At 37.5% G+C, this 27,234-nt stretch overlaps 1 protein-coding gene across 1 annotated transcript; it reads right to left on the reverse strand.

Annotated features, from left to right (window-relative positions):
- Positions 1-27,234, reverse strand: LOC116257221 (L-type lectin-domain containing receptor kinase SIT2-like). The gene is made up of 4 exons (XM_031633833.1): positions 27,000-27,234; positions 26,428-26,771; positions 26,022-26,267; positions 1-216 (listed from the first exon to the last, which is right to left on the reverse strand). The coding sequence occupies exons 1-4, from the start codon at positions 27,232-27,234 to the stop codon at positions 1-3; spliced, it is 1,041 nt and encodes a 346-aa protein (XP_031489693.1).

Below are 27,234 nucleotides of genomic sequence, written 5' to 3' on the forward strand. Positions count from 1 at the left end.
CTACAGCAGACTCCCCACGGCCTTCTTTCTATGTCGCCTTCGCCCAACACCTCCTCCTCCGCCTTCTCCCAACGCCTCCTCCTCCGGTGAGCCCAAGGCCTCCTCCTCCGCCTTCGCCCAATGCCTCCCCCTCCTCCGCCTTCGCCTAATGCCTCCTCCTCCGGCGAGCCCCTTCCTCGCCAGCGCTGCCGCTCTTCGCCCACCCTCCCTGAGTCCCTGCAAGTTTGTAACCTCAAACATCTACTTCGGTCTTCAACAAAACAGTGAAAAGAAGAGGAAGAAAACCCTAACTCCGTTTATTTTTGAAAAAATAAATAAATTTGTTGTCGGGCTTTTCGGGCCCCCGATAATCACAGTCGGAGGCCCGAGCTCGGCCCGTTAATTACCGGGCCGGGCTGGGCCCGGAAAAAAAAGCACGAAACTCAAAATTTCAAGGCCCGGGCCCGAGTCGGGCCGGGTATCGGGTACCCGGCGGTGGCCCGGCCCGGTGCCCAGGCTTAGATACCATGAAGAAAAGGTAAAAGAGAGCGAGGAAAACCAGATATAACGTGGTTCTGTTTGTTAAAACCTACGTCCACGGCTAGAAGGCACTCAGACTGTATTCTTATTGATAAAGAAGAAGGTGATATACAATGACAGGAATGAGTCCCTTTTATAGGGAAAAATTTCACGTTTTATCATAGGCAACATTTTTCTTGCCATGAAATCTTTGATTGATCCCAAGATTGTCGCCTTTCTTTTTCTTAAGATCTTGCTGCCTTTTTCATCCGATCATAATCTTCAATTACGAGCTCTTCATCCGTTTTCTGCTTTTCTTTATGTTCTCCAACGGATTTGTCGCTCTGACCATTTTCCTTAACAATACTCAATCCATGCTTGGATGCGCGTCCGGTTGTCTAGAACCACCCGTTCTTTCTTGCCAGTCTCTGTATAGTAAGCCGCAGTTGCAGAGGTATTGGAGATCACAATGTTAACGTCGATGCCCACATGGTTTGAATCGATGTCCTGCAAATTTACTTGCTGAGAGGTGTCGAATTCGACCGTGAATATATGATTGCTTGAGTTCCCGTTGTTCGACTCGTTGAAGAGGCCGAGTTAGCGGCCTTCAACAGCGGAGAAGTTGGTGGAGGGCGCCACAACAAAGGCCATGCCCTTGCCACCCGATTCCTGGAACTTTGATGCGATTTCAAGCACAAAGCGTGTACTAAAGCATTTAGTTGTCTTAGCAGCCGGCAGTTTTTTGATTGCGAAGTGTTGGGGAAGAAGGCATGGACTTTGATGCCAGGAAGTTCCGGGGTATGTTGACCGTCAGTTAGTTGAAGACCCCCCGTTGTGGTGACAGGTGCAGAACAAGATAATATCAAGTCTGACCGATGGAAGCCATTGAAGAGGAAGGCGCTGTTGAGTGAAGTTGGAGATATGCAGAATTGAACAAGAAGGAAGAACAGGAGAAACCGTGAAAGCCGAAGTGCCATGATCGAGAAAGCGACCAGAAATCACAGAAGTGATCAGTGCTCGTTGCCGCCGGTTGGCGTCATGAATGTCTCCTATTTATGGATGGAAGAGGAAAAAGGATACATGCCAAAATGGAATCTGTTCATGTCTGCTTATTGGAATTAGTGTTCTTTTCAGAAATAATTAGCTTGTGGTTATACTTTATCGTGTCATAATTTTTACCTTTTTTGCCTGTTATTTCTTTTCTCTCGTTGCTGTTTGAAGAGAACTCTTCTCCTTACGAGGTAAAAAGGGAAATGAGAAAAGGTAATCATTCGGGAACCCCAACCATTTATTAAGAATGAATAAAAAAGTATAAGAATTTATTAGAATTTGTTAATCCACGTTGGATTTGAAATTAATAGAAAGGAAAACTTTTTCGGGTAAAAAATGATTTGCTAGCTATTATCCCAATGATATGCATTCTAGATTAATAAATTCTTATATACGGTCTTAGAAGAAAAATAACTTAATTTTTTCATCCTGTTACCATGTGACACACCTTCTATTAACCTTATAAAAATATTTTCAAAAACATTTAGTAACCTAATTTTTAATTGAATTCATTATCGAAACTTTTTTTCCTTCCTATTTTTAGTATTGTCACTCATTAACCTACTATTACTAGTTTATATCTTTTTTCGATTATTAAAAAGGAATGCACCTATATTTATCGTGGAAAAAAAATTAAGAAATACACCTATAAAAAGTTGTAACTTGTCTGGTTTATTTTCCAATTTGTTGTCTTGAGTAATACAAAGATAAAATTGAAAAAATTCATAGATTTTTCTTCTTTTCATACTACATTAGCGTAAAGATAATTAGTTATTTAAAATTTCGTAACTGATTAAACGATTTATGCAAGGGTGTACAACAAAATACAAGACTAAAATTTCGTAACTGATTAAACGATTTATGCAAGGGTGTACAACAAAATACAAGCAAGATCAATATAATTTTACAACCAGTTTTGTTCCAATGGAAGTCTAAAATTATTTAACGTTATCAGAACTTGAGAAGTAAAAAATAAATAAAAATATAAACTAAAATATTTGTAGTGGAATAAAAAACTTAAACTATGTCTAATAGTTGTGGAGCCAGATATTTTTGTTGAGGAGTACTTGATTCAAGACCTGGGTCTAGTGTGGGACCGTATGTGGCACGTCGTGGGCTCGTGTCAATAAAATATATAAAGGAATGATATTATTTGACTTTAAAACAGGTCGGTTAGGAAAAGCGCGAAGTGATGGACTAGGTTTTTCGAAAATGCATATTTAATGAACCATAGTTGGACCCTCAGAGTTGTGGGATTATGCAATGCATTCCTTGAAAACTCTTTCATCATATTTCGGGTCCACGAATGCATGCAATTTTGATCTACATGATGATGCAATAATATTTTCAAAAAGTAAAGGTTAAGACTAAGTTTGACATCAGTCCAAAATTTATAATTTAAGCTTGGTTTAGGAACAAGGGTTAAATCAGTGTGATATATTTATAAGCCATTAATGATATTTTAAGTTTCTGACTGAAATTTATTGTGACTGTTTTTCAAAATTATGTCTATTTTTTGGTTCTTAGCTAAATTCATTTTTTCGAAGGCATAAAAGGCTTTTCATATACGATTCCTGTTTCTATTTACTCCTTTAATCATGGATTAGCCAGGAAAAAAAGTAACAAAGGTTATCAAGAGGGAGTGGGTTTTGAGAGGAAAAAAGCGAGGTAACTACAGAAAAATTACGAAGGCGGGCAGGGAGGCCCCTGGGGGGGGGGAGGCTCGGCCTCCACCTGCTTCCGAAAAGAGGAACAGGACAGACCCTCATCTCCTCTTCTCATTAGGCTGATAACTCCACCCAGTGGCCGAGATATATGGAGGTTGGTGCGGGTCACCGCCCACACCAGCCTATCAAAAATTTCATTATGATTGCTTAAAAATTACATGGAGTGCTTATATCAGACCTGTGCTAGTGACTCGAGCACCCCTCAACCAAAATATTCTAACTTGGCCACTGCCCTTCATCCCTCGTCCAAATAACGGGGTTGCTACAGTCCGTAGTTTCTACACAAAAAAAATTACATAATTTATTAACACAATACACCAACTGCATACGTCTGTAGTATTGAAGTCACATATTGAGCTTCTTTGATTATAAAATGCAGAAACATTTTGAAACATGAAAGAAGAAATGAGTTGATATCTTTATTAAGATATTTCAGATAAGAAATCTTGAATATGTATAGATACATGTTTGTGAAATTGAATCTAAACAATCTGATCGAGTTTCAATGTAATCCCGACCCAGATCCAAATTCCATTGTACTTACCGATAGAACTGCTAGTTTCGAAAATTCAAACAAGACCAAATAGATGATGTGACCCTGTTGAATATCCAATTGAAAAGTCTTGTTCATTTTTTTTGTTGCCAGAAATTTTTGATGAAAGCATCAAATTAAAATTTTTAAATTTTTATAGAAGTAGAAGCCGAAATATTATTTTTTAATTTTTTTATATAAGATAAATAAAATTTTATAAAATTTACTTATAAATTAAAAAAAAAATGAAGTGGGGTTAGGGCCCAAGCAGGCCCCCCTAGCTCTGCCCTGAACGTGTTTTGATGGCAAGTTAGGGTAAATCTAGCCACCCGTTCATAATGCAGTGGTCACTGAAGGGTGGGGGGTCGCTGCCCCCATCAGCACGTCTTGTTTTGGAATACACAAATTGTTCCCTTATTATTGATGATGGAGTGAGTTGCGTGCACTTCTTGTATATATACCAAAAGAAGAGAGTTGGGGTAATTTAGGAATTATTTAAAAATGTGCTTTTTAGTTTTTTAATGTATTTAGTTTATCTTTTTTGTCTTTAAAAAAAAATTCTTCTTCTTGGTTAACCAAGAGGATTTTGATCGCTAAATATGCTGGTGCACAATTTCACCTGTTGGATGGGACGTGACGTCGTAGGCAATAATGCAACATGTGGAAGTTATTGTTATGATTAGAAGGTAAAGCTGATCGACTTGGTCTTGTAGGTGATGAGCAAAAAAAAAAGAAAAAAAAAAAAGGATCTGCTGTCATTAAATTGGAAAGTGACAGTAGGACAAAAACTAACGGCTGTATGCAATCGCCGGCTTCCTATCACCTCGGCTTATAACTGAAGGATAAGCGACTTGACCATTTGCATTGACCGAATTGATTCTTCTACCGATTTACATTTGCATGAATGGAATCCTCATTTTCGATTTCACTAAATTACTGAACAACTAATTTAAATCAAATGGACTGCGATTTATACAAAAAAATCTGGAAAATAGTTGACGTGACATTTGGGTGGTAATTTCGTTATTCATTTCAACTGTTATGGGAATTGAGATCAAACTACAGACTGATGTTGTTAAAAAGAAACAATATTAAGCTGTCATTTATGGCCATTTGGCTAAACACTTTTACTAAATATTTTTTATTTTTTAATCGTCAGCCAACATTCAGCGGCTGACTGATTTCGATTCTCCTAACTTATTTTAGCTGTAAACAACTGTAGAATGCTACCGTTAGATATTTTACTCAACTTTCTCTATTTTCCTGTATTCCTTTCTTCTCAACTACATTTATGATATAGGTTTTTTTGAGAGTAGAGAGCAATTTACGTCAAACTCAAGCTACTTGCCGCACAGTACTTTTCCGGGTTTTTTGGTTTTCCTTACTCAATCTTTTTTGCTACATAGTAGTTGCCTTACTCAATCTTTTTTGCTACATAGTAGTTGCTGCCTTTTTTCATTTTGGTTATTTCTTTCCTTTTCATTTCGTTCTATGCTAGAAGCAAGTTTAAATTGATGTTCTAAAACTACTGAAAAAAAATTCTAAAGTAGCTTTTACTGTTGAACAAAATTATACTTGAGATTGGTTGGGCAAAGAGAAGTTTACCCACAAAATATTTGGCGCTACCTCTGAGTAAGGAGCCTATTAGTGTGGCTGCTTGTGGGGGCCTGTCTTACCTAAAATCTAGAACAAATAGAACCTTGGAAAAGGGGAATTATTGAGCTACGTAGGTAAGCTTTCTTAATCAAAAGTGTAAGTCATTTCCAATTACTAGCTTTTAGTGGTATAATGGCGAACTACCCATTTATAAGGCCATGGAAGAATTGTTTTTTTAAATTTCTATGGGGTGATTCTAATTTCGCTAGGTTCTAAGTCTATCTTATTTGTTGGAGTAGACAAGAAGATGATGAAAGTGACTCTTAGACAACCGTAGATAATCACCAATCCTTTTCCAAAGCACTTTAAGGAAACAATATCAATGATCTGACACTCATCTACCCCATCCAAACTGCATGACATGGTGACTTACAATTCAGTCCAAACAGAAGAGATTCGTGGGCTTACAGATTATACCAAAAGAGCCCAATCTACTTTATGACGAAGATCAATGGAGGTGCCCTGCACAACGATGCTTTCCATATCACAATGACAACAATGGGCATTACTGTTACCCACATGTTGGTCGATGGTGGGGCAAGTCTAAACATTTGTCCATTTCAAATGACACAAGTACTGGGGATAAGAGGATCAGAATACGCACCTACACCAATCACGATTTATGGGTATGATGGACAAGGACAAACCTACCTAGGCGAGCTAACACAAGGGCATTGGTTTGCAATGTGTAACAAATTCCAATGAAATTGAATGATCAATATTTAGGAATTGATATTGATCTTGAGAAACAAAACAAATTGTGAAGGTTTAGCATGAAATGCCATAGAGAAAAAGTCTTCGTAGTAAAAGAGACATTGTCTATAAAAGAAAAAAGTTATCAAACAAATGATTTGAGCGATGAGCTTGGGGTGAGTGTAGACATTCATCTGCTTCAAAGCTCTACAATACGAGTAGGCATATGATCTAAGGCAATACATAGCCACTTTACATACATCAGGCCTCTTAAAGCCTTTTGGACTTCAGCAAATATGTCTGGGAGGTGTTTTACACTTGGTCCCTAAAACTTGCTACAAGAGTCTAGTAGAAAGCTTGACAGGCATGATGTTGCACAAAGCAAACTACATAAAACCATCAATGTGGTGGAACTTTGGTGTAGCATTTGGGGTGGTGAGGTATTTCTTTCAAGAGCAATAGGTGGCTCAAAAGAAAATCAAAATTCAAAAGCTAAAGCCAAGAAGGCAAAAGCAAAACAAAAGAAAAATCACTTGCCTAGGGACAGAAGGTACGAAGCACTAAGTTCTTTAGACGTCAAATGCAAAAACTTCCTACCATTACAAAGTTTTTTTAAATCAATATTAATTCCTTTGTAGTGTTTCTTGTGAAATGGAGGAAAAGAATATATATGTAAACTACTGGCCTAGGTATCACTCTTTACAAAAGACAGAGGCACTCCTGCAAAGAACAAACTTCCAAGTCAAGTTGTAAAAATTTGGCAGGCAGAGTTTGCTGCTAAACAGTCTCCAATTTGCTCAGCAGCAAAGGTATACACTCCAAATTTTTCAAAATTTTCCTCAAAGTCAATTTAGAAAAATTCTATGAAATATTTTGTGCAGGAGTCAATGTTGACCCAATCTAATCCTAGACCTCAGTTTAGGAATCACTTACAAATTCAGTTTAGAATAATGAATTGCAAAACCTGAAGTTTTGTCAAAACTTGAATGAGATTTCAAGTTCGGCTAGAACTAAAACTAAAATTCAGACATCAATCCAGATCGAGGCCTGAAAGCTAAAATTTTCACAAAAATCCTCTCTCAATTTTATTTCAAAGCAAAGAGAGAAGGTAGTCGGCACAACCCTCTACCTCTATTTCCTTCCTTAAAATTATTCTTGGAAGACCAACCAAAGAAAAATAACAAAGGAATGATTCGCCTAGAGCAATGACATTTTAAAATTACTTTGAAGTCAATTGAGAAATTGACTCTTTCTAAAAAACTAAAATTCCAAATTTAAAACATTGGAAATCCTAGAATTGGCTTGGAGCACCTTGATGGCCAACCAACTCAGATCAGCCCCAACGGAGCTGATCCTCTCCTTTTAAAATGAGCCAAGAAGCTATTTGAAGAGAGCACACTCTCCTACCTTCTTCCCAAAGCTCTTTCAAAAAATCAAGAGAAAGATGCACCTCGGCATACTAAGGCTCAGCCAAATCTTCAAGCAACGTGAGAACTAGCCCCAACCTAGGTTTGCTTCTCAAATTCGCCCGATACTAGATCAAAGTTGATCTAGATTGTCCATATATGTAACAAGTAAAAGAGCCACACAAACAAGCTCACTCTATTCACTTCTGACATTTTGGAATGGACCAACCCAATGAAGATAACAAGTTTTTCAAAAAAAAATAAAATTAAAGAGGCGTCTATGAATAAGATCCTCCATTGTGGACATGGTCTCCTATCCCCTCATTTGGAATGAATGAGACCATAAAAATCTCGAAAAATTAAGAGCAGCCCAGCTGGGCATGCCCTTCAAATCAACTTTCCAAGATCTTAGAACAGAAAAAATCTTAAGTTCCAAGGCTTGGAAACCAGAAAATTCAAGTTAAAAAAGATGAGACATCCATGAATGGCATGTTTCCCTCTACCTTCGAATTCTTCTTTGAAAAAACAAACAGACCTTACTAGAATCAGCTCAATTCCAGCTGACACCCTTCGTTGAAAACATGGAAATGAGACCAGCCTGCCTTCTTTCCTAGTTTCGGGACATGTTAAACAAAAGAAAGAAATGGATTGGTAGGGAAGGAGGTGCACGTTCCACGCATGGTGACTTCTTGCCCATGCAAAAATCAAGTGGGATTCTCCCCTTTATCTCATCTGGTTCCAATAAAATGGAACAAATTCCAACACTAATGTCTTGGTGCCTATAAATTGGACTCCATGCAAACCAGCAAGGGGATTCCTCTCCAGCCAGCTGAAACTGCCCCAAAGATCTCTCTCCGCCCAGCTGAAGAAGGTATAGGAAACAAATGTGAGCCCTAGATATAACTTAGATCCAAACCTGAATTTACGCAGACAAAAAATGACAGTCTTGACATCCAAAATAATTTTTAATAATAAGCTTGACAAGACTTAATAAAAGCTTAATCACCAAACCAACAAAGTTCACAAAGTGATCTCAACAAACAATGACGTAAATGCACCAAGTATACTTAAATAATATGCTTGCATTATTTGTCAAGATAAAACTTACAAAAGTGAGGTACAAGAACTCACCTCAACAAATTCACGTAGTGAGCTATCACCCAAGTACCCAACTCCTTTGCACTTGAGCATACACTTGAAACTCCCACACTCGACCTCACGAAGTGAACACACAAACTAAACTCTTAAACTCTTGCTCAAGACACTCACCACTCACTTGAGCTTTTGATGCTTTCAAAAATGGCTAGCCACTCCTATTTATAGGGAGGACTAGTCAATGGTTGAAGAATCCATCGATTTCTAATTAATTTTTTTTTTATTTTATTTTATTTTAATCACACTACGTTTAAAGGGGAAGCTCACAGCTGCTTGTGTCTTCTCGACTCTTTTAAGAGAGTCGGTGATGACACTTTACAATCTCCCCCTCATTACCGACTCTCTACTCATGACTCCTAACATTCTTCTAAGATTGGCAAATGTTTGTACTGACAAGCCTTTGATAAAGATGTCAACGATTTGATCTTCTGAAGCGATCAGTTGCAAATGAATTTCACCTTTGAGTACCTTCTCTCTGATAAAATGATGTTCCACTTCTATATGTTTCGTTCGAACATGGAAGACAAGATTCTTTACAAGTCTAATTGCACTTTGATTATTGCAGTAGAGTCTCACTGCATGATCCACATCTTATTTAATGTCTTTCAGTAGTCACATCAACCACACACATTCTTGTGCTGCTTGAGATACTGCTCTATACACTGCTTTTGTTGTAGACAGTGAAACTGTCCACTATCTCTTGCTACACCATGAAATTACACCACTTTCAAGACTGAATATATATCCAGTGGTTGATCTATCAGTTGATAAGTCTCCAGCATAGTCCGCATCACAATGACCAATAACTTGACAGGTTGGTCCTTTTTCATAAAGTATAACAAAGTCAGGAGTTCCTTCGACATAACTTAATATTCTATTTATTGCTTCTAAATGTAGCTTCCTTGGAGTTTGCATGAATCTACTCACAACACCAACTGCATAGGCAATATCTGGTCTTGACAATGTTAAGTAAATTAAACTTCCAACCAGTTGCCAGTACATAGTGATATCTTTTAGCTTGTCTCCTTCATCAGTTCTGAGTTTCGCATTTATCTCAATTGGTGTTGGTATAGGTTTGGAACCGAACATACCATACTTACGTAGTAGTCATGAGCATAATTTTTTTGACATAAAAATAACCATTTGGATTCATAATCAATTTCTAATCCACGAAAGTGTAGTAACTCCCCCAGCTCTTTCATTTCGAATTTCACTGCGAAATGTTCGCGAATGAGATTAATTTCTTCCTTGTCATCTCTAGTAATGATTAAATCATCAACATAAATTAACGAAACAGTAATCTTCATACCTCTTGTCTTGACAAAGAGACTGGAATCTATTGAGGCAACTTGAAATCCACTAAACACTAAAAATTCAGCTATTTTCTCGTACCATAGTCTGGGTGCTTGCTTCAATCCATAGAGTGCTTTTCTTAGCTTACAAATGTAGTCTGGCTTCTTAGGAAATTTGAATCCTTCGGGCTGCTTCATATAGATTTCATGTTATATCCATATAAGAAGACATTTTTCACATCAATTTGTCATATCTTCTAAGATTTGCTTGTAGCAATGGCTATCAGAATACGTATAGATGTAATCTTTGCAAGGTTCTTCAAAGTCAATGCTATACTGCTATGAAAATCCTCTCGCGACTAGTCGAGCTTTATATCTATCGACTGAGCCATCTGCTTTTATTTTTTTATTATATTATAAACCCACTTACAAGTAATGGGCTTTACTCCTACAGGCTTTGGTACGAGTTCTCAGGTCTCGTTATGCTCCAATGCCTTTATTTCATCATTTATTGCAGCTTGCTATTTTTCAACATCTTTTACTTCTTCAAAATAAGCTAGCTTGATCTCCTGCATGATGGCACAATCTGCATTTGCGTAATTGAGATTTTGTTTCAGTACTCTTGTTGATATTCTTAGTGTTATAGGTGCTCCTTCTGGCTCTTCAAGTTGTGATGGTCTTTCTTCTTCTATACTTCGTTGTTGAAGAGGACTGACTCCTGTTCTCCATGGGTCTACTCGTTATTCCCATTTTGGGCTATGTTCAGGCAGTTGAACTTGTTTATCTAATCACCTTGTTTCTATTCAGGCTCTCCTTGATTCATCTCAAATTGTATTTTGTTTCGAACATTTCTCTAAAAAAGTAGAGAGTCTAGAAGCACATTCTTCTCTTCTGACCACCAGGAATCAACGAAGATGACATCATGAGAAACATGAACTTGTCCTATGCTAGGATTAGCAATTCTCCATCCCTTCCGATATGGATCATATCCAACAAAGACACACCTATGTGCCTTTTTGTCGAACTTAGTCTTGTCCTACTCAAATAAAAAAACATAACATACACAACCAAATACTCTAAAATAACTCACAAACGGGTTTATGGACCATTTCATATGGAGACTTAAAATTAAATTTTGGCAATGGTAATCAATTAATTACGTGTACAGCTGTGCTGATACACTCGGCCCAAAATTTTGGTGCCATGTTCTTTGCATGCATCTTGCTTCGGCATGTTTCTACTATATGACGATTCTTCCATTCTGTCACTCCATTTTGTTGTGGTGTATAGGCACATATAAATTGCCTTTGAATTTTGCTTCATGTATGCCATAAACATGTTGAATGTATATTCGCCACCATTATCAATGTGTAGATACCAAATTCTATACCCAAGTTCTTTTCTCACCATCTAGTGAAACTCCAGAAACTTTTCAAGTGCTTTAGACTTTTATTTCATGAAATAGACCTAATTATCTTAAAAAATCATCAATAAATGTGATAAAATATCACTTCCTTCCAACTGATGGGTCTGGTACTTTTTCAAATACATTTGAATGCACAAGCTCGAATGGTGCTTTCTCTCTATACTTTGACTCTTTGAATGGCCTCTAGTGCGCTTTTCCATATTGACATCCTGGGCATAATTTGTCTGTACATACCTCAAGCTTTGGCAGGCCAATCAACTCCCTTTATTAGACATATCTTGGAGTTTGTTATATCCAACATGAGTGAGTCTCTCATGCCAGATATTTGAAGTATTATGCTTTCTTGTTTTGTCAACATATGTTGTTTCTACTGATAGGACATATATTGACTCAACTTTTCTTTCTTCAAATATGGGAGTTCGAAGAACATCTTCATTTGTATAAACTTTTACATCATTTGGGCCAAACATGACAGAGTGACCTAAAGCTGTAAGTTGTGGCACAAACAACAAGTTCTTTATCATTCCTAAAACATGATAAACATTCTCTAAAATCCAGTCTTTACCAAGGTTAGCTACAACTTCTGCTTCTCCAATATGTGCCACTGAGAGCTTTGTGTTGTTAACAGTAACAACAACTCGATTTTCATCATATTCTTTCATACTTAGGAAGTTGCTCTTGTCACCAGTCATATGATTTGAACATCCAGAATCAATTATCCAATCTGTTTGATAATTGATCTTTTCTTCTTTTTCTTTTACAGGTTTTATGTGAGCGGAATTACATTTTTCGCGTTTAATATCCTCTTTAACTTCCATTGAGTATAGAAATGAACTTTTCTATACAGTCTCATTAGCTCCCCCATGTTGCTCACATGTTGTAACTACATTTCATTTATCTATTTTGACTCTGAAGTCACGAGCAAAATGACCCAATTTTCTCTAAAGCACTTTTTCTTTGGTCTCTACTGCTGTGTAGTTTCTCTTGTTTTCTTTTATATATTTTTCTCTTTCTTTTCATCTATGTTCCTACTTGGGGACCTAATGACTGGCTTAGCTAGCCATCGTGATCTTTGACCCTTACTAAACAAGACTTCCTCATTATTTACTTTCAGTGAAAGCTCAGCCATTTGCTATGCTCATGTTTCTTAATTGATCAAAAGATTCTCTAACTCCAACGAAGTTGGTTGAACTGGCCAGCCTTGAACACCAATTATAAAACTGCTAAATTCTGAATGAAGTTCACGAACAAGAATTATCCGCATATGGTCCTCACTAATCTTAGACTTAGGGTCAATTTGAGAAATCTCCCTACAGATGTTTTTAACCTTCATAAAATAATCTGCTATCAATATGTTTTCCTGAGTTAATGTAGCTAATTCATTTTCTAATAGTTGCAGGTGGGCGTCATTAGCTCGAGAAAATAATGTCGCAAAAGCATCCCATGTTTCTTTAGGAGACTTAGCATCATGTATATGCTCTAATAAATCTTTCTCAATTGATACCTTAATTGTAAATAGAGCTTTCCCTGCTTTGATCATCCATTTCTTCTTTACTTCCTCGTCAACAAAAATATTTGTGTCTGATCCCAATACTATATCCAATAATTCATGTCCTAAAAAATACGATTCCATGCAAGTTTTTCAATAGCCATAATTGCTATTGTTTAGCTTCTCAAAATTATTTAATGCAACTACTAATGCCGCCATAATTTCATAATATAATTAACATAATTAATCTCACTATTAAACCAGCCCTTAGACTGTACGTCACTCTGATACCAATTGTAGGAAACAAATGTGGGCCCTAGATATAACTTAGATCCAAACCTGAATTTATGCGGAGAAAAAACAACAGAGTCTCGACGTCCAAAATAATTCTTAATAACAAACTTGACAAGACTTACTTAATAAAAGCTTAATCACTAAATCAACAAAGTTCACAAAGTGATCCCAACAAATGATGATGTAACTGGACCAAGTATACTTAAATAATATACTTGCATTATTTGTCAAGATAAAACTTGCAAAAGTGAGGTACAAGAACTCACCTCAACAAAGTCACGTAGTGAGCTATCACCCAAGTGCCCAATTCCTTTTCATTTGAGCATACACTTGAAACTCCCACACTCGAGCTCATGAAGTGAACAAACAAACTAAACTCTTAAACTCTTGCTCAAGACACTCACCACTCACTTGAGTTTTTGATGCTTTACAAAATGGCTAGCCACTCCCATTTATAGGGAGGAATAGTCGGTGGTGGAAGAATTCACTGATTTCTGATTAATTTTTTATTTTATTTTATTTTAGTTTCTTTTCTTTTAATCACACCACCTTTAAAGGCGAAGCTCACAGCTGCTTGTGTCTTCTCGATTCTTCTAAGAGAGTCGGTGATAACACTTTATAGCAGCTCCAAAGAAAAGAGTACTCTAGCTCTAAGTGAGGTGTTTTCCAGACAAACCCTCACCCTATGCTCCATCAAACCAGGCATCTAACTCAAATATCCCACCTTGACACCTCAAACCTCGCAGCCTTCAAACCGAGTCTATCTGAAGCATCCTGCTCAACTTCAAATCCTAGCATTTTTAGCTTGGATTCCAGCCGGAGTTTGCTCACTCCAGATGTCGTTCCATGAAGCTCCAGCCAAGGCGACCCGGATCGACTTTCAGGTCTAACACCTGGAACCGAGCACCATCAGCCTAGGCGTTCTCCGACCTTCATGTCGAGCCCATCCTGACGTCCCCTGCTCTTCCCTGTTCCAGACATCCTCCTCCCCTGCTTCAAACGCCTCCAGCAACAGCATTCTCGGCTGTTGATTTAGTGACTTAGTGCCGGAATAGAAGGCTGCAGCCAAGTGCTCCTATCTCCCACTTGAGGCATATTGTCACCACCAAACCAGGTGTCTCTAGGGTCCAGCTTGCACTTGCCTCAACCTTTCCATTCACTAAGGTCATCCTCCTCATGCTGCATTTATTTCACTGGGTTAATGCGTTAAAGTGCATGGCTATTGCTAAACAAAAAAAAAAGGAGTAGTCAGTCCTGTCGAGCAGCTATTAAGAGGCAGGGTGCAAGCATGGCCAGACAGCCTTCTCCATGGCCTGATTAGCAGCAACCATGGTGAGGCTGTCACCACCTCCTATTGAGCCAAAATCAGGGGTTCAAACACCCCTGATCTACTAATGCCTAATTTAATGGGCATATCACTGCCATTTTTCAGTAACAAGCAAGGCTGATCTATAGTTTACAAAGAAAAAATTTTGGTGGCATGATGCCTTGAATCAATCTGTAACCAGCCTAATGGCCCTGGTTTACAACAGTCCGCTTTACCCAAATCCGTGGTTCATAGTGAACTAATTTCAGCTACCCATGATCATGGTGATTTGGCTAACCAACTTCAAATTCCACTAGGAATGGCCACACATTGATTTGGCCATTCATACTCCATGCCTTACGGTGGTCTTGCTTGAATCATGCTCCTCAATATTGGACAGCATTGAGTCATGACAGGTGAGATTCTGCTCAAATTGACAGCCACATTACTTTCCTGGAAACAGTATCCTTGGTGTACTTTCCCCTAATTCGAGTTCCTAAGATGCTACGCTTCGCAATCAAATACATTAAAATCAGAAAATGGCATTTTCAAAATTAATCTATCCCATAAGCAAAAATCTGATTTTAAAAGAGTCTCATTCGTGTGTAATTATGATGACGAGACCACCATAGCTTGGAAGGGAATTTGGATCATTCATCTATGTGATGGATAGTTTTTAGCGATATATGTAAAAAGAGAAGATGAGTGAAGTATGAATGTTTTTCTATTCCATGAATGGGCAATGAATCAGACTCCATGGTCTCATCAAATCAATTCCACCAAGAGTCGGACCTACTCAAGCTATGAGTGCAGTCCATCTTGTAAATGGGAAAGGCAATCAAATTGGGCTTATTTCAATATACAAATTTCTGAAATTTTCAGAAGTTTCTATGGGTTGAAAAACCAGCAATTAACAAAAATGCTTTATCTAGTTAGGCTCTAAAAGAAATCTCTTGATCCAAGTACAAGTATTTTGGTCATGTTGACAGCCACAAAAGAAATCCAATTTTTATGAAGAAAAACCAGCAATTAACAAAAATGCTTTATCTAGTTAGGCTCTAAAAGAAATCTCTTGATCCAAGTACAAGTATTTTGGTCATGTTGACCGCCACAAAAGAAATCCAATTTTTACGAGCCCACTTGGAAATAGTTACTTTCAAGATATTTTCACAATCAAAAGCTATCAAATCTACAGAAGCCAAGCATTCCAATCAAAACCAATCTTTCAAAATCCTTCGTCCTAAAAAACCTAGAAGAATCCAAAAATGTGATTTCCTACCCAACAGTGCATTTCCTAAAACTCAATCCCTAAAAATTGGGTTTTAAACCAAATGAACCTAATTTTTGCCTACGTTCAAAGCAAAATGAGTTGAAATCAACTGGTCAAAACGAATCTTGGAATTCCATGAATTCTCAAAAAATTTCAAAACCTAACTAAGCTCATGGACCTTACTCATAAATTTCCTATACCAAGGTGAACCAATGTCTATGTGGGATCTAATTAAATTGTCCATGGAGAGGAATAACAATAAAGTATGAATGAACATATAGTCTACTTATGGAGGCATGCATGCACTCACTTCCCAAATGCATTCGCTCTCCTACGCCAAGGTTTTAGTGAGCAAAATTCCATAACTAAGTCATATTATGAAAAAAACTTGGGCATCTCACTTATTTTGATGCAAAAACACAAAATTTCCAAAATGGATACAAAACTAGAATTTTCAAATGTATTTCATGATTAGGTTTTCCTCAAAAAAAAACTGAAGTCAATTTTCAGTCCAAAATCTACTCAAAATCAAGCAAATTTTCATGACCTTTATCAAAATTCCCAAATCAAAATTTCAATTTTTCAAAATCAAGAAAATTCCCTACATCTGAACTTGGACTTCTAATTTCCAATTTTCAAAGCTCATTCCGGGATCAAAACCAACCAAATAAAATCAAGTTTGTCAAAATTCACAAAACACCAATATATCCCAAAACTAGGATCAAGTCTCAAAATCCCAAATCCAAAGATTTTTCCAAAAATTCTAAATCGGTCGAGTTCCAATTATTCCAAGCCCAAAATTTTGACCTCCAAGATCTGATTATCTAGTCCAACTTTTGGTTACCCAATTTCTAGATTTTGGGTTCAAAACCAAATTCTGGTTCCAAGGCCCTCAAGGATTTTTTCAAACAAGTTTGAAAAATCAGACTATCTTCAAAATTTTATTGTCTAGCCAACTTCCAAGGTTGAATACTCTATCCTAGTTTCAAAAACAACTAACTAAACTTCAATTATCTGAATCCCCAATTTAATCAAATTCCAAACTCCTAATTTTCAAATTCAAAATTCCAAACTCCCAATTTTCGAATTCAATTATCCAATCCCTGCACATGCATGTGGGAAGCATGACTTATCAAGCTTGAGGAAATCTAGACTTTGGATCGCTTACTCCTATCAATGCTGGCAGGAATTGTCGATCACCATCCTGATGGGCTTGTCTTTTTCTCCTGAAATCTACTTTTTTTTTAAAAAAAAACTCATATTTTGCTACTTCGTGAGACTTCCCCCCTCTCGCAGGATGAGGCACGAAGACTAGGGAGACAATGGCAAACAACATTCTTTGATATAATTTATTATGCAATACCTAATTTGCAAGCAAGGTGCAGTTTCCATAGCAGATGAAGATGCTAGACTTGCTGTTAACGTCTCACCACAAATAAGGCAAGCCTCTTGTAATGAACACAAACCATGTGTCTCACATCACAATGTGACATCCTTGTAAAGTGAAAAGAAACATTAGAATCATGCTTTTCATGCTTATTTTCAAAGAACTCTTCTGTAACCAAGGTCTTGCTTTCTTACTCATGAAACACATTAAACAACCACCAAGGCCGCGCCAGTTCCAGGGATTAAACATTAGATTGCATGGTTGCAGCCACTCAAAACAATCATTGTGAAGAATTCAGGATGAGGCAAAACTGATGTACCATCCCTTGGATGGAGAATTTTTTGCCTCTTTTTCTTCCTCTTCTCTAGGAAAAAGAAAACAAAAAAGGAAATAAGCACCATGCCTAGAACAAGTTAAGGTGTGGCTGGCATCTATGCATGCCTGGACCGACACAGACTAATGATTATGCCTAGAACAACATGCATGCCTCTTTTTCGTTTTCTTGTTGAATATCCTACTCAAATTTCACATCTCAAATTTTTTTCTTCTTAGGTGAAAAATTGAATCCTACAAACGGCATTCCATATAGTCAATAGCACATACTCTATTGAAGGAAATCAGAAGACATAGTGCAGGAGGATTTATTTAACAGTGATTTCGTAATTGGTCAAGGTAGAAAACTTAGTGCAAGATGATTAGCCTACAAAATCCGTAGCATTGTCTTGATCTTGGTATAAGTCTGTCGTCAACTTCACCATTTAAGACATTTCAAGTCAGTCCATTTTTCTCTCTTTGTATATCTCTCGCTTTAACCACTTGATGTCCACCATCATTTTGTATCTGATATTGACATTAATGCTGACCAAGGTCTCTTTATCAAATTAAAAAAGAAGCATTATATATATATATATATATGTATGTATATATATTAGCTCTTTATCCTTTAGATCTTGAATTTTAATCAATCTTGATTCGATCCTAAGCAATAAGTTTGGATTTAGATCTCAAGAAATGTGTTGTTGGATTTCAGATAAACGATCATGGATCTCAGGTTAGGGATCTTGTACGTTAAATATCAAGTATTGGATTTCAGATCTTAGACTGTAAACATGGGATCATAGATTTGGATCTTGAACCTTATATTATGGATTTTGGATTGTAGAGGTAGGATCCTAGGTCTTAGATCTTGGATTTGAGATTTTAGATACTAGCTTTTGGATCTCGAGCATTAGACTATGGATTTTGTATGTCAGATTTTGAATCTCAAATCTTAGATTATGGAAATTGAGCCATGATTTAAAATAATGGATTTTGGATCCTGAATTTCCACAACACGATATAATCTTTGTGACATCTTTATTTCAAATTTAGAACAAGAATCCCTTAGATTCTGATCTCAAGTCTCGGATTTAGATTTAGATATCCCTGCTAGGTCCATGTTCCACTTCAGGTCTACATGGCCTAGTTTTGAATGCATCATTGTAGATCTAGGATCATCGATTTGCATTGATCCATGATGATCTGGATATGAATAAACTTCATATTAGTTTCTTATTATTCATCAGCCTATTTCTGAGATCTACTTAGATTTTTAAAATGTGCATGATTTCAAATTCATAGTATGTTTGCTTTTTTATGTTTTGGACGACATTTAGAGTTGAAAAATAAAACATTTTAGACTAGTCTTTGGTTTGATTACCTTTGGTAAAGGTGCCAGGATTGGTCAAACCTCATACCAGCACAATGGGTCCCATCTCTTGGAATCTCACGTAAAAAATGGAGGCAAGTATGGATAATGATATCTCATTTATTACAGATTGCGTGTGAATTTTATGATAAAAATTTCACATGTAAACAATGTAGAATCAGATGGATGAGAATATGATGAGTTAGGATGTCCAACCTTGAGGGGTCGTAATTTTATAGTGGAGAGGTGCGCTCCGACCAACGAGGTGAAGAGGTGCAGAGTTGGCCCAATCATAAAGAGGCACGAACCTAAGCAATCAGAAGAAGAGTTTAGGGGTAGGCCAATGAGAATTTTTGAGTTTTTCTTTTATTCGCTTGAATGAAATTTTGTAAGAATGACTCCTAGAAAGGTGGAATGACAAACCATTTTGAGGAAACATGGCCACGAGATTTACTCGTTTAGGAAAAATATTTTTGCGAAATCTTTATATTTTCTAAGTTTTATACTTTGGGCTTTTATAATGGTTTAACGAAAACTTCACTGCTTTGGAGATTTATCAAGGCAAAACTTGAAATTTGCATAGGTACTTACTAGATTTCAGAAGAAAAAAAATTAATGGGGTTATCATGAAGAGATTGGTGCACCTCTGGAAATGGATCAGTAACATGACATTGATGATTATGGGCTCATTCTGAGCAGAAAGTACTTATAGACTTGATTAAAATGGTACATATAAAAGTTTGAAGGTAGTGAAGAACTTGTGGTTTTGATGGAAAGATAAGGGCAAAACTAGGAAATAGGCCAAGCACACTCTACTTTTCAAGAGAGGAATATGAAAGTGGCTTGTAGGAATAAGCATCGTTCATGAAGAAGCACAGACAAATTGCCAAGTGATGACTGTTGTCCACCTGGAGCAAGATTAAGTTTAGTAAGGTGGAAGGCCTCATGGTGTTCCTGTAGGTTAGGAAATTTGCCAAGGAAGAAAGGGAAATTTTGACTGAATGCATGCAGAATTATGATAGAGGGGTACTAGGGGGACACATACGGTGAATGGGTGCACCTGAAGAAAAGGCCCAAACAAATGGCCAAGCCTCAAAACTTGCCTAGAGAAGAATATCACTTTAATGCGCACAAGTAGCAATGTTGTAGTTCAAGACCTTGGCCAAGGGCCAGATTGAAAATTACACAAAGTGCACCACAACCCTTAGGAGAGTGTATCTCTTGGGATGTGATGGGACTAGGCATGCTCAATGAAGAGGCTTCCACCCTTGGCTAGGCTGTGAATGTTGCTTGCTAAAGTCGGATAACTCCTTAATAGCAGAAAGTATGAACCTGTATACAGTAAGGATATTGAGGGGCAAAATTTGAAATTAGTTACTACGGTTTTGAGATGGCTGCATAAAGGGTAAGAGTACGGCTTTTCTTAAGATATTTTCAATACAGGACTAAAACCAAACTACATTTTGTACAAGGCACACCCGCACAAGCCATAAAGTGCCTAGAAAGGAGTAATATAGAAAAACATAGAAGACTTACAGTCCCTACTCCTTTTTGAGGAGAAGGGTGAAAGAATGAACTATAAAAAGGCACTTCCCTCAACCCTTCCTACGTGCCCTTCTAAACTGCAACAATTTAAGAAGCCCTTATCAAGACATGTACCAGGCAACATTTCATAGGAAGTCACAATTTGATAAGCATAGGGCCAAACCAACCCAATTATGAATGAGCAGGATAATGTGCCCGGCCATGACTCAGCCAGGCCCATCGGGCCCTTATGAGAATCCAGCCCGGCCTGATGCACAACCATGTGCACCCATGACGAAGTAGTGTGTAAAACCATATAAGCCAGGCGATTTTTGACAACTGACAACCATAGCAGACACTTAGGATAACCTAGCTTAGTGAATAAGAGTAGAAAAACAGTGTCAAAATAGTAAATAAAACAAAACAAGAAGGTAGATCAAGCTCCTAATGGCAATTTACATATACCATCTAACACCCTAGTAAATAAACGAGAACTTTGCAGTCCAGATGCTATGGATATGTGATAAGAGGGAAAAAAAAATAAAGAACAGTAGATACAATGTTCCGAACTAGGATCATGGGTATTCAATCCATTGGCTGCATTGACTCCCTCATTCCAAAATGATGCACTACTTCGTTAAGAAGCAATGTGGAATATAGATCAATCTAATATCATATACTTTTAAGAATGTTTTGGTTTTCTACACAAATGAAGGTAGCAAATAAGTAAAATAACCAATTATATATTATCAAAACAATGTATATGAATATATATGTTCATTAACTAAAATCATAGGAAATAACATATATAAACAAATTACATTCTTAATTATTTTTGCTCTTATCAAATTAGAAACTTATAAATTAAGAATGTCATCTGTAGATTTTGGATAGCAACATCTAATCAATCAATTTTAGGTTTGGATTGCATGAGGTTGGCTTGCACCCACCTCGTCAAAACTAGACAAAAAAGAGTTAAACTTTCACCTTGTTTGAATATTAATTAATTTGTTTCGTTGGAAGAAGGTAAGAGCTCGAGATCCTTATACGCAAACTAGCTATTAACATGGTCATAAAAATTGTTTTAAACATGAATAATGGATATTGTATGCATTTCTCTTTTCATGAAAAGCAATTGCTATATAGATAGTAATCATTCATGAATCCTATGCTTACTAAGTAACGATTACACATTTCAACTAATATGTAGGCATGTTAAAAAAGCTTCTTCACCAGGACAATGCCGAGTGTCGAACTCATTTCCAAATTCGACAGTGTTTAGCTTATACAACTGCTTATATTGAAAAGTCAAGCTACGCTTGATTAGATGGACCTGGCATATTAGATATCCAACTAAAGCCAACCATTGAGATACCTAACTCTTACTCTTTTTTGCTATATAGTACAATATTTTCTAGGTGCATACAGTATGCATGGGCATGTTATACATGCCCCTTCCCTAACAACATGCATCTACTGGCCAGTGAAAGAGAACAAAAATGCCATATAATTTTTTTTTTCACTTATATGTTTCCACATAAATTTGGATCACTCCACGCGTCGATCATCTAGTTTCTTACTCAACTTCATTTGAAGGAGATGGAACTCAACCCATCGGTACAGGGTTTGACTGTTCCTAATGCCTTTGTCAGGGATAATCAAGCCGAAAGCTAGACTTTTACCCTCCATTTCTGATTGCTATGTTGATCCTAAATATAATAGAAGAATGAAGCAATGTGTTTCTTAGTTTTATTAAAGTAAAGTCTTAATGCAAATCGAAACTTTAGCAGTTTTGATTGAGATATCGTTGATCAATCTTACTGTCATCATAAGTCATGCAACAATTTAACCTACCGTATATGTTACATGCTCACTTAAAGATTAATGGCTAGAATTGTGGACAGGGGCAGCTCTTTTCAAGAGAAAAACTAAGGATGGTCTATACGTATGGACTAATGAAGCCAGCAAAGGATCCAAGCGTGTGCTTTTTGTGCAACATTATAGAAGCGTCAATCTTTGGCACCAACAACTAGGTCATTCTCACTTGGAATCATTGAATTTACTAAGAAAAATAATTATGTGCCTTTGAATGATAGTAAACTTGATTTCTGTTCTAGTTGTGTCTTGACTAAAATGCACTGACAGCCATTTGCTTTTAATTTAAGTACTAGCATTCATCCACTTCATTTACTTCATGCTGATCTTTGGGGACCTACCCCAACATGCTCTGGAGAAGGCTACAAATGTTATCTATTGATTGTGGATGACTTTTCATGTTTTAGTTGGATTTTCCCCTTGTTAGAAAATCTGACATGCTGCCATGCTTTCAAATTTTAAGATGCTTGTGGAAAAACAATTGGGACATGAAATAAAAAATTTTCATAGCAATTCTGGTGGCGAATTTCTAAGCAATGATTTCGCAAATTTTTTCAGCTCAAATGGAATAAAAAGATCTCTTTCTTGCGCCACACGCCTTAACAAAATGGGGTTGTGGAGAGAAAACATCTTCATGTTGTTGAGACCGACTTAAGCATGATGGTTCATGCATCTCTTCCTCAACATTTTTTGGTTGACTCTTTTAGAACAGCAGTTCACATTATCAATCGATTGCCTAGTTCAGAACACGAAAATAAATCTCCATTTGAAATTGTTTTCAAGGCTACCCCTCAATATGATTATTTTCAAGTTTTTGGATGTACATGCTATCCCTTTCTTGTGCCATATAGAGAGTCCAAACTCTCTCCAAAATCCAAAGCTTGTGCCTTTCTTGGCTATGGGACGTGTCATAAGGGATACATATGTTTGGTTCCTATTACTAACATGGCCTTTATTAGCAGACATGTTGTTTTCAATGGGACCAATTTTTTATTTCATAGATGTGGTTTTCCAACCACTGAAATGGATGTTTGGAAAATGGATTTCCAATCATCTAGACATGCCTTCAGCTCAAACTCAAAAAGACAACAACTCGAAGTAAGCTGATCTGGTCCAAATGGATCCAAATATATAGTCTTACCCAGTCCAAATTTATGGGAAGAAGATCAGACTCAAAACAACCAGTTGACAAATTCAATTGATAAAAGTCATACTTATGGGATTCAAGAAAATGCTATTGATCAATCTCCTCCAAATCTCACCATTGATGTCTCAAGTAGGACTCACCCACGATCAGAAGGTCCCATGATGGAACTAGGCGACCCAAGGTTTACATGGCTGCTACATCTTTGAAAGAACGAGAACCAGCAAGTCTTGAGGAGGCTTTAAAAGACCCACGATGGATCAAAGCAATGCAAAGTGAAATGGATGCCATTTACAAAAATCAAACTTGGGTCCTTGTTGCACTACCTAAGGGAGTTAATGTAGTTGGATGTAAGTGGGTCTTTAAAATCAAAAGATGTTCAGATTGGACCATTGCTCACTACAAGGCTAGACGTGTGGCCAAAGGTTATAACCATAGGGAATGAATTGATTATATACAGTCCAATGATAAAACCTACCACTATATGGGTCGTCCTCTCTATTGTTGTGTCCAAAGGTTGGATTATCCATCAATTGGATGTTAACAATGCATTTCTTCATGGGATTCTAAAAAAGGATGTTCTCATGACTCAACCACCAGCATTTAAGAATACTGGTAAGCCTCACCAAGTGCGTCACCTCAAAAAGGCACTTTATGACTTAAAGCAAGCACCCCGTGCTCGGTTTGAAAGACTCAAAGCATATCTTTTTGAAATTGGGTTTAGGGAGTCATCAGTTGACACTTCACTTTTTGTTAGAAAAACCCAAGATAAAATCATCTTTCTGCTTATATATGTAGATGATATAATTATTATAGGAAATAATCCTTACAAAATTCGAAGGATTATACATAGTTTTGGACAAGCCTTTTCCATGAAAGATCATGAAAAAGTATATTTCTTCTTAGGCATTGAAGTGTCACATCAAAAGGACAATTTTTCTCTCATAGGGAAAATATATTGAGATATTTTAAGGTGAGCAAACATAGAGAATGCAAAATCTTGTGTCACACCTGTTGTTCCAAATGTTCCTCTATCCAAACTCGATGGCGAAAGATTGGAAAATGAAACTCAGTACCGGCAAATCATAGGAGCTCTTCAGTATGTCACTTTAACATGTCCGGATATTACCTTTGCAGTGAATAAAAGCTTGTCAGCTCATGCACCAGCCCACTTCAACTCACTAGACTCACGTCGAAAGAATTTTACGATACCTTAAAGGTACTATACAACATGGTTTTGAGATATCAAAATCTCATTCTTTTGTTTTATCTGCTTACTCTAACGCAGATTGGGCTGGGTGCTCGGACGACCAAAGACCCAATAGTGGCTATGTTACAAAAATTGGACACAATATCATATCTTGGAGATCGACCAAACAACAAACAGTAGCAAAATTTAGCACAGAGGCAGAGTATAAGGCCATTGCAGGAGACCTTTTAGAAGTGATATGGCTAAATAACTTGTTGAAAGGTCTGGGATTTCAAACTGAGAAACCAATTCTGTGGTGCAACAACATTGAAGCAACATATTTGGCAGCAAATCCAGTTTTCCATGCACGAACAAAACACATAGAAATTGACTATCATTTTGTCAGAGAGAAGCTGGTAGACAATACAATTGAGATTAAATGTGTTCAGTCAGAAAACCAATTAGTTGATATTTTTACTAAGCTTTTACCAATACCAAGATTTCATTATCTCAAGTAAATGCTAAACATCCTTGAAATGTAGATTGGATGAAAGAGGCATGTTAGAGATAATGTTGCCGATCCTATTCATCCATCATCCTTGCCAATCTTGCAATGTAAATCAAATTGCTTGGATCAAGTCAAATATGGAAGAAATGTGATTGACGCTCAAAAGAGGAAAGCAACAAATGCTCCAACGTTCGAAGATGCCAAAAACTGTTTCAAAAGGAAAGAAATTCAATTTTTTAATCAAGATCCAAAAATATCAGATCTTGACAGACCAGCTTGAAAATTCCTATTTAGCTTTATTTGTGGTAACGAGAGATTTCATTCCTTCCCGAATGGTAAAGGAAAGGAACATTGTCGTGGAGGTAGGTCGATCTTGACCGAACCACGTAACTGCTAGTGTGCTCTCTCTCTCTATCTCTCTCATACCTCTATACTTTTACCAAGGTAATGGTCAATGAGGAACCAATTTATATTCATAAGAATATAATTTCATAGGTATTATTTGAAACATACAAGTAGAACGCATGACCAAAGTAAATATAGAACAATACAAAAATGAGAAAATCAACCTCTAAATTTAATTCACAAATTAAGACGGTGGACTGGTTCAAAATGTTGAACTCAAACACCACCCTGAAGAAAAGTGCAGGAAAACAAATCAACTCAGCTATGTGGTATTGATATGATAGTGCTGGTACTAAATAATGCAAACATTTTGCTTGAGGTAGGTGGCCCGCAGGATCCAACTCCAGAAAATAACGTCAGAGGTCTTGTCAACGTAACAGCCATGAAAGTTGAGCAAAATATGCTATTATGCTACTTTGGCAATTCACTGATCTTATATGACTTTATGACCGATGCCTCGGAATTGACGTGTTGAGAATTGTCTTCATATGTCACAAGCCAGTGTTACCCTTGCCAGAGCAGATGACACCTTCCTGTATGGGCCTGAGTTTCCTGAGGTTAACAATGCCTTTTCGTATGAGACTGAGCTTGCCGAAGTTGACAATGCGTGATCTGGAGATGGATACTGCAGAAGTAGTTGGTTCATGCCTTGATCATGAATACCTAGATTTCGGTGTTCTGGATCTTGTAGCGGCACATACCCAATAAGAGACTGAGTCAATTGCCGCATGTTTGGCCTTGATTCAGGTGCAGTCTGTGAACAGAGTGGGCCAAGCTTTAGCACAAGGTCTGCTTCACTAGTGGGGCCAAAATATTTTTTTCTGGTGGGGGCACTCATTCAATACCTATAATTTCTTTGGGGAACTTACATATATAACAATCAAATATATCAAAACATTAACATAGTTGCCCACACCTGCCACCATGTTGCTACGCCACTGCTCTACTTCCTCCACCACATAGCTTGTTCCGAGCCTTTTATCCATGGCATCCAGTATTCGTCCACCTTTCCACTGAGAGTGGACCAACTCCACCAGAATCATCTCCTCAGAAGGTCTTCCGGGCTCAATCAGCCTCCTTCCACAGGCCACCTCCAGGAGCAAGGAACCATAAGAGTATACATCGGAGCTCATCTTTGATTTGCTGGCGCGAGGGAGCTCCGACGCCATGTAACCTAGACTACCAACGACATGGGTAGACTTGGGATTGGTACCATGGTCATACAGTTTCGCATGCCCAAAATCACCCAACTTGCCATCTAGATCACCATCCAACAAAACGTTACTTGCTTTAACATCTCTGTGCATGATGACTTGCTCTCACTCTTCATGAAGATACAGCAAGCCAAAAGCAATTACCTTTCGAATCTTGAACCTCTGTACCCAACTCAACCTGCTCCCTTCTGTCTCAAAAAGATGACAGTCTAGACTCCCATTCAGCATGAACTCATAAACCAGGAGTAGATCTTCGCCTCGTCTACACTAACCGTGCAATTGGATCAGGTTTCTATGCCTTGTCCTCCCCAAGCTTGACACTTCTGCCACAAATTCCCTCATCCCTTGCTTTGAACCATGTGAGACTCTCTTCACTGCAACCTCGATTCCGCTTCTGGGCAGCAGACCTTTGTAGACACTGCCAAAGCCTCCTTTCCCCAACTCTTCCTTGAAACCTTTAGCTGCCCTGTAGATTTTCCTGTAGGGGAGCCTATGTGGGTAGTCCAT

The sequence above is a fragment of the Nymphaea colorata genome, chromosome 7, assembly GCF_008831285.2.
Source record: "Nymphaea colorata isolate Beijing-Zhang1983 chromosome 7, ASM883128v2, whole genome shotgun sequence".
NCBI lineage: Eukaryota > Viridiplantae > Streptophyta > Magnoliopsida > Nymphaeales > Nymphaeaceae > Nymphaea > Nymphaea colorata.

What these genes read in the sequence shown, in the direction of transcription:
- LOC116257221 (XM_031633833.1), bottom strand. Translation starts at nt 27,234, where the DNA reads ATGGACTACCCACATAGGCTCCCCTACAGGAAAATCTACAGGGCAGCT. An exon ending in AAACCTGATCCAATTGCACG is followed by an intron (nt 26,772 to 26,999) that starts GTTAGTGTAGAC and finishes ATGGTGATCTAG; the next exon opens with ATGGCAAGTTGGGTGATTTT. An exon ending in TGTCATCTGCTCTGGCAAGG is followed by an intron (nt 217 to 26,021) that starts GTAACACTGGCT and finishes ACAAACTTGCAG; the next exon opens with GGACTCAGGGAGGGTGGGCG.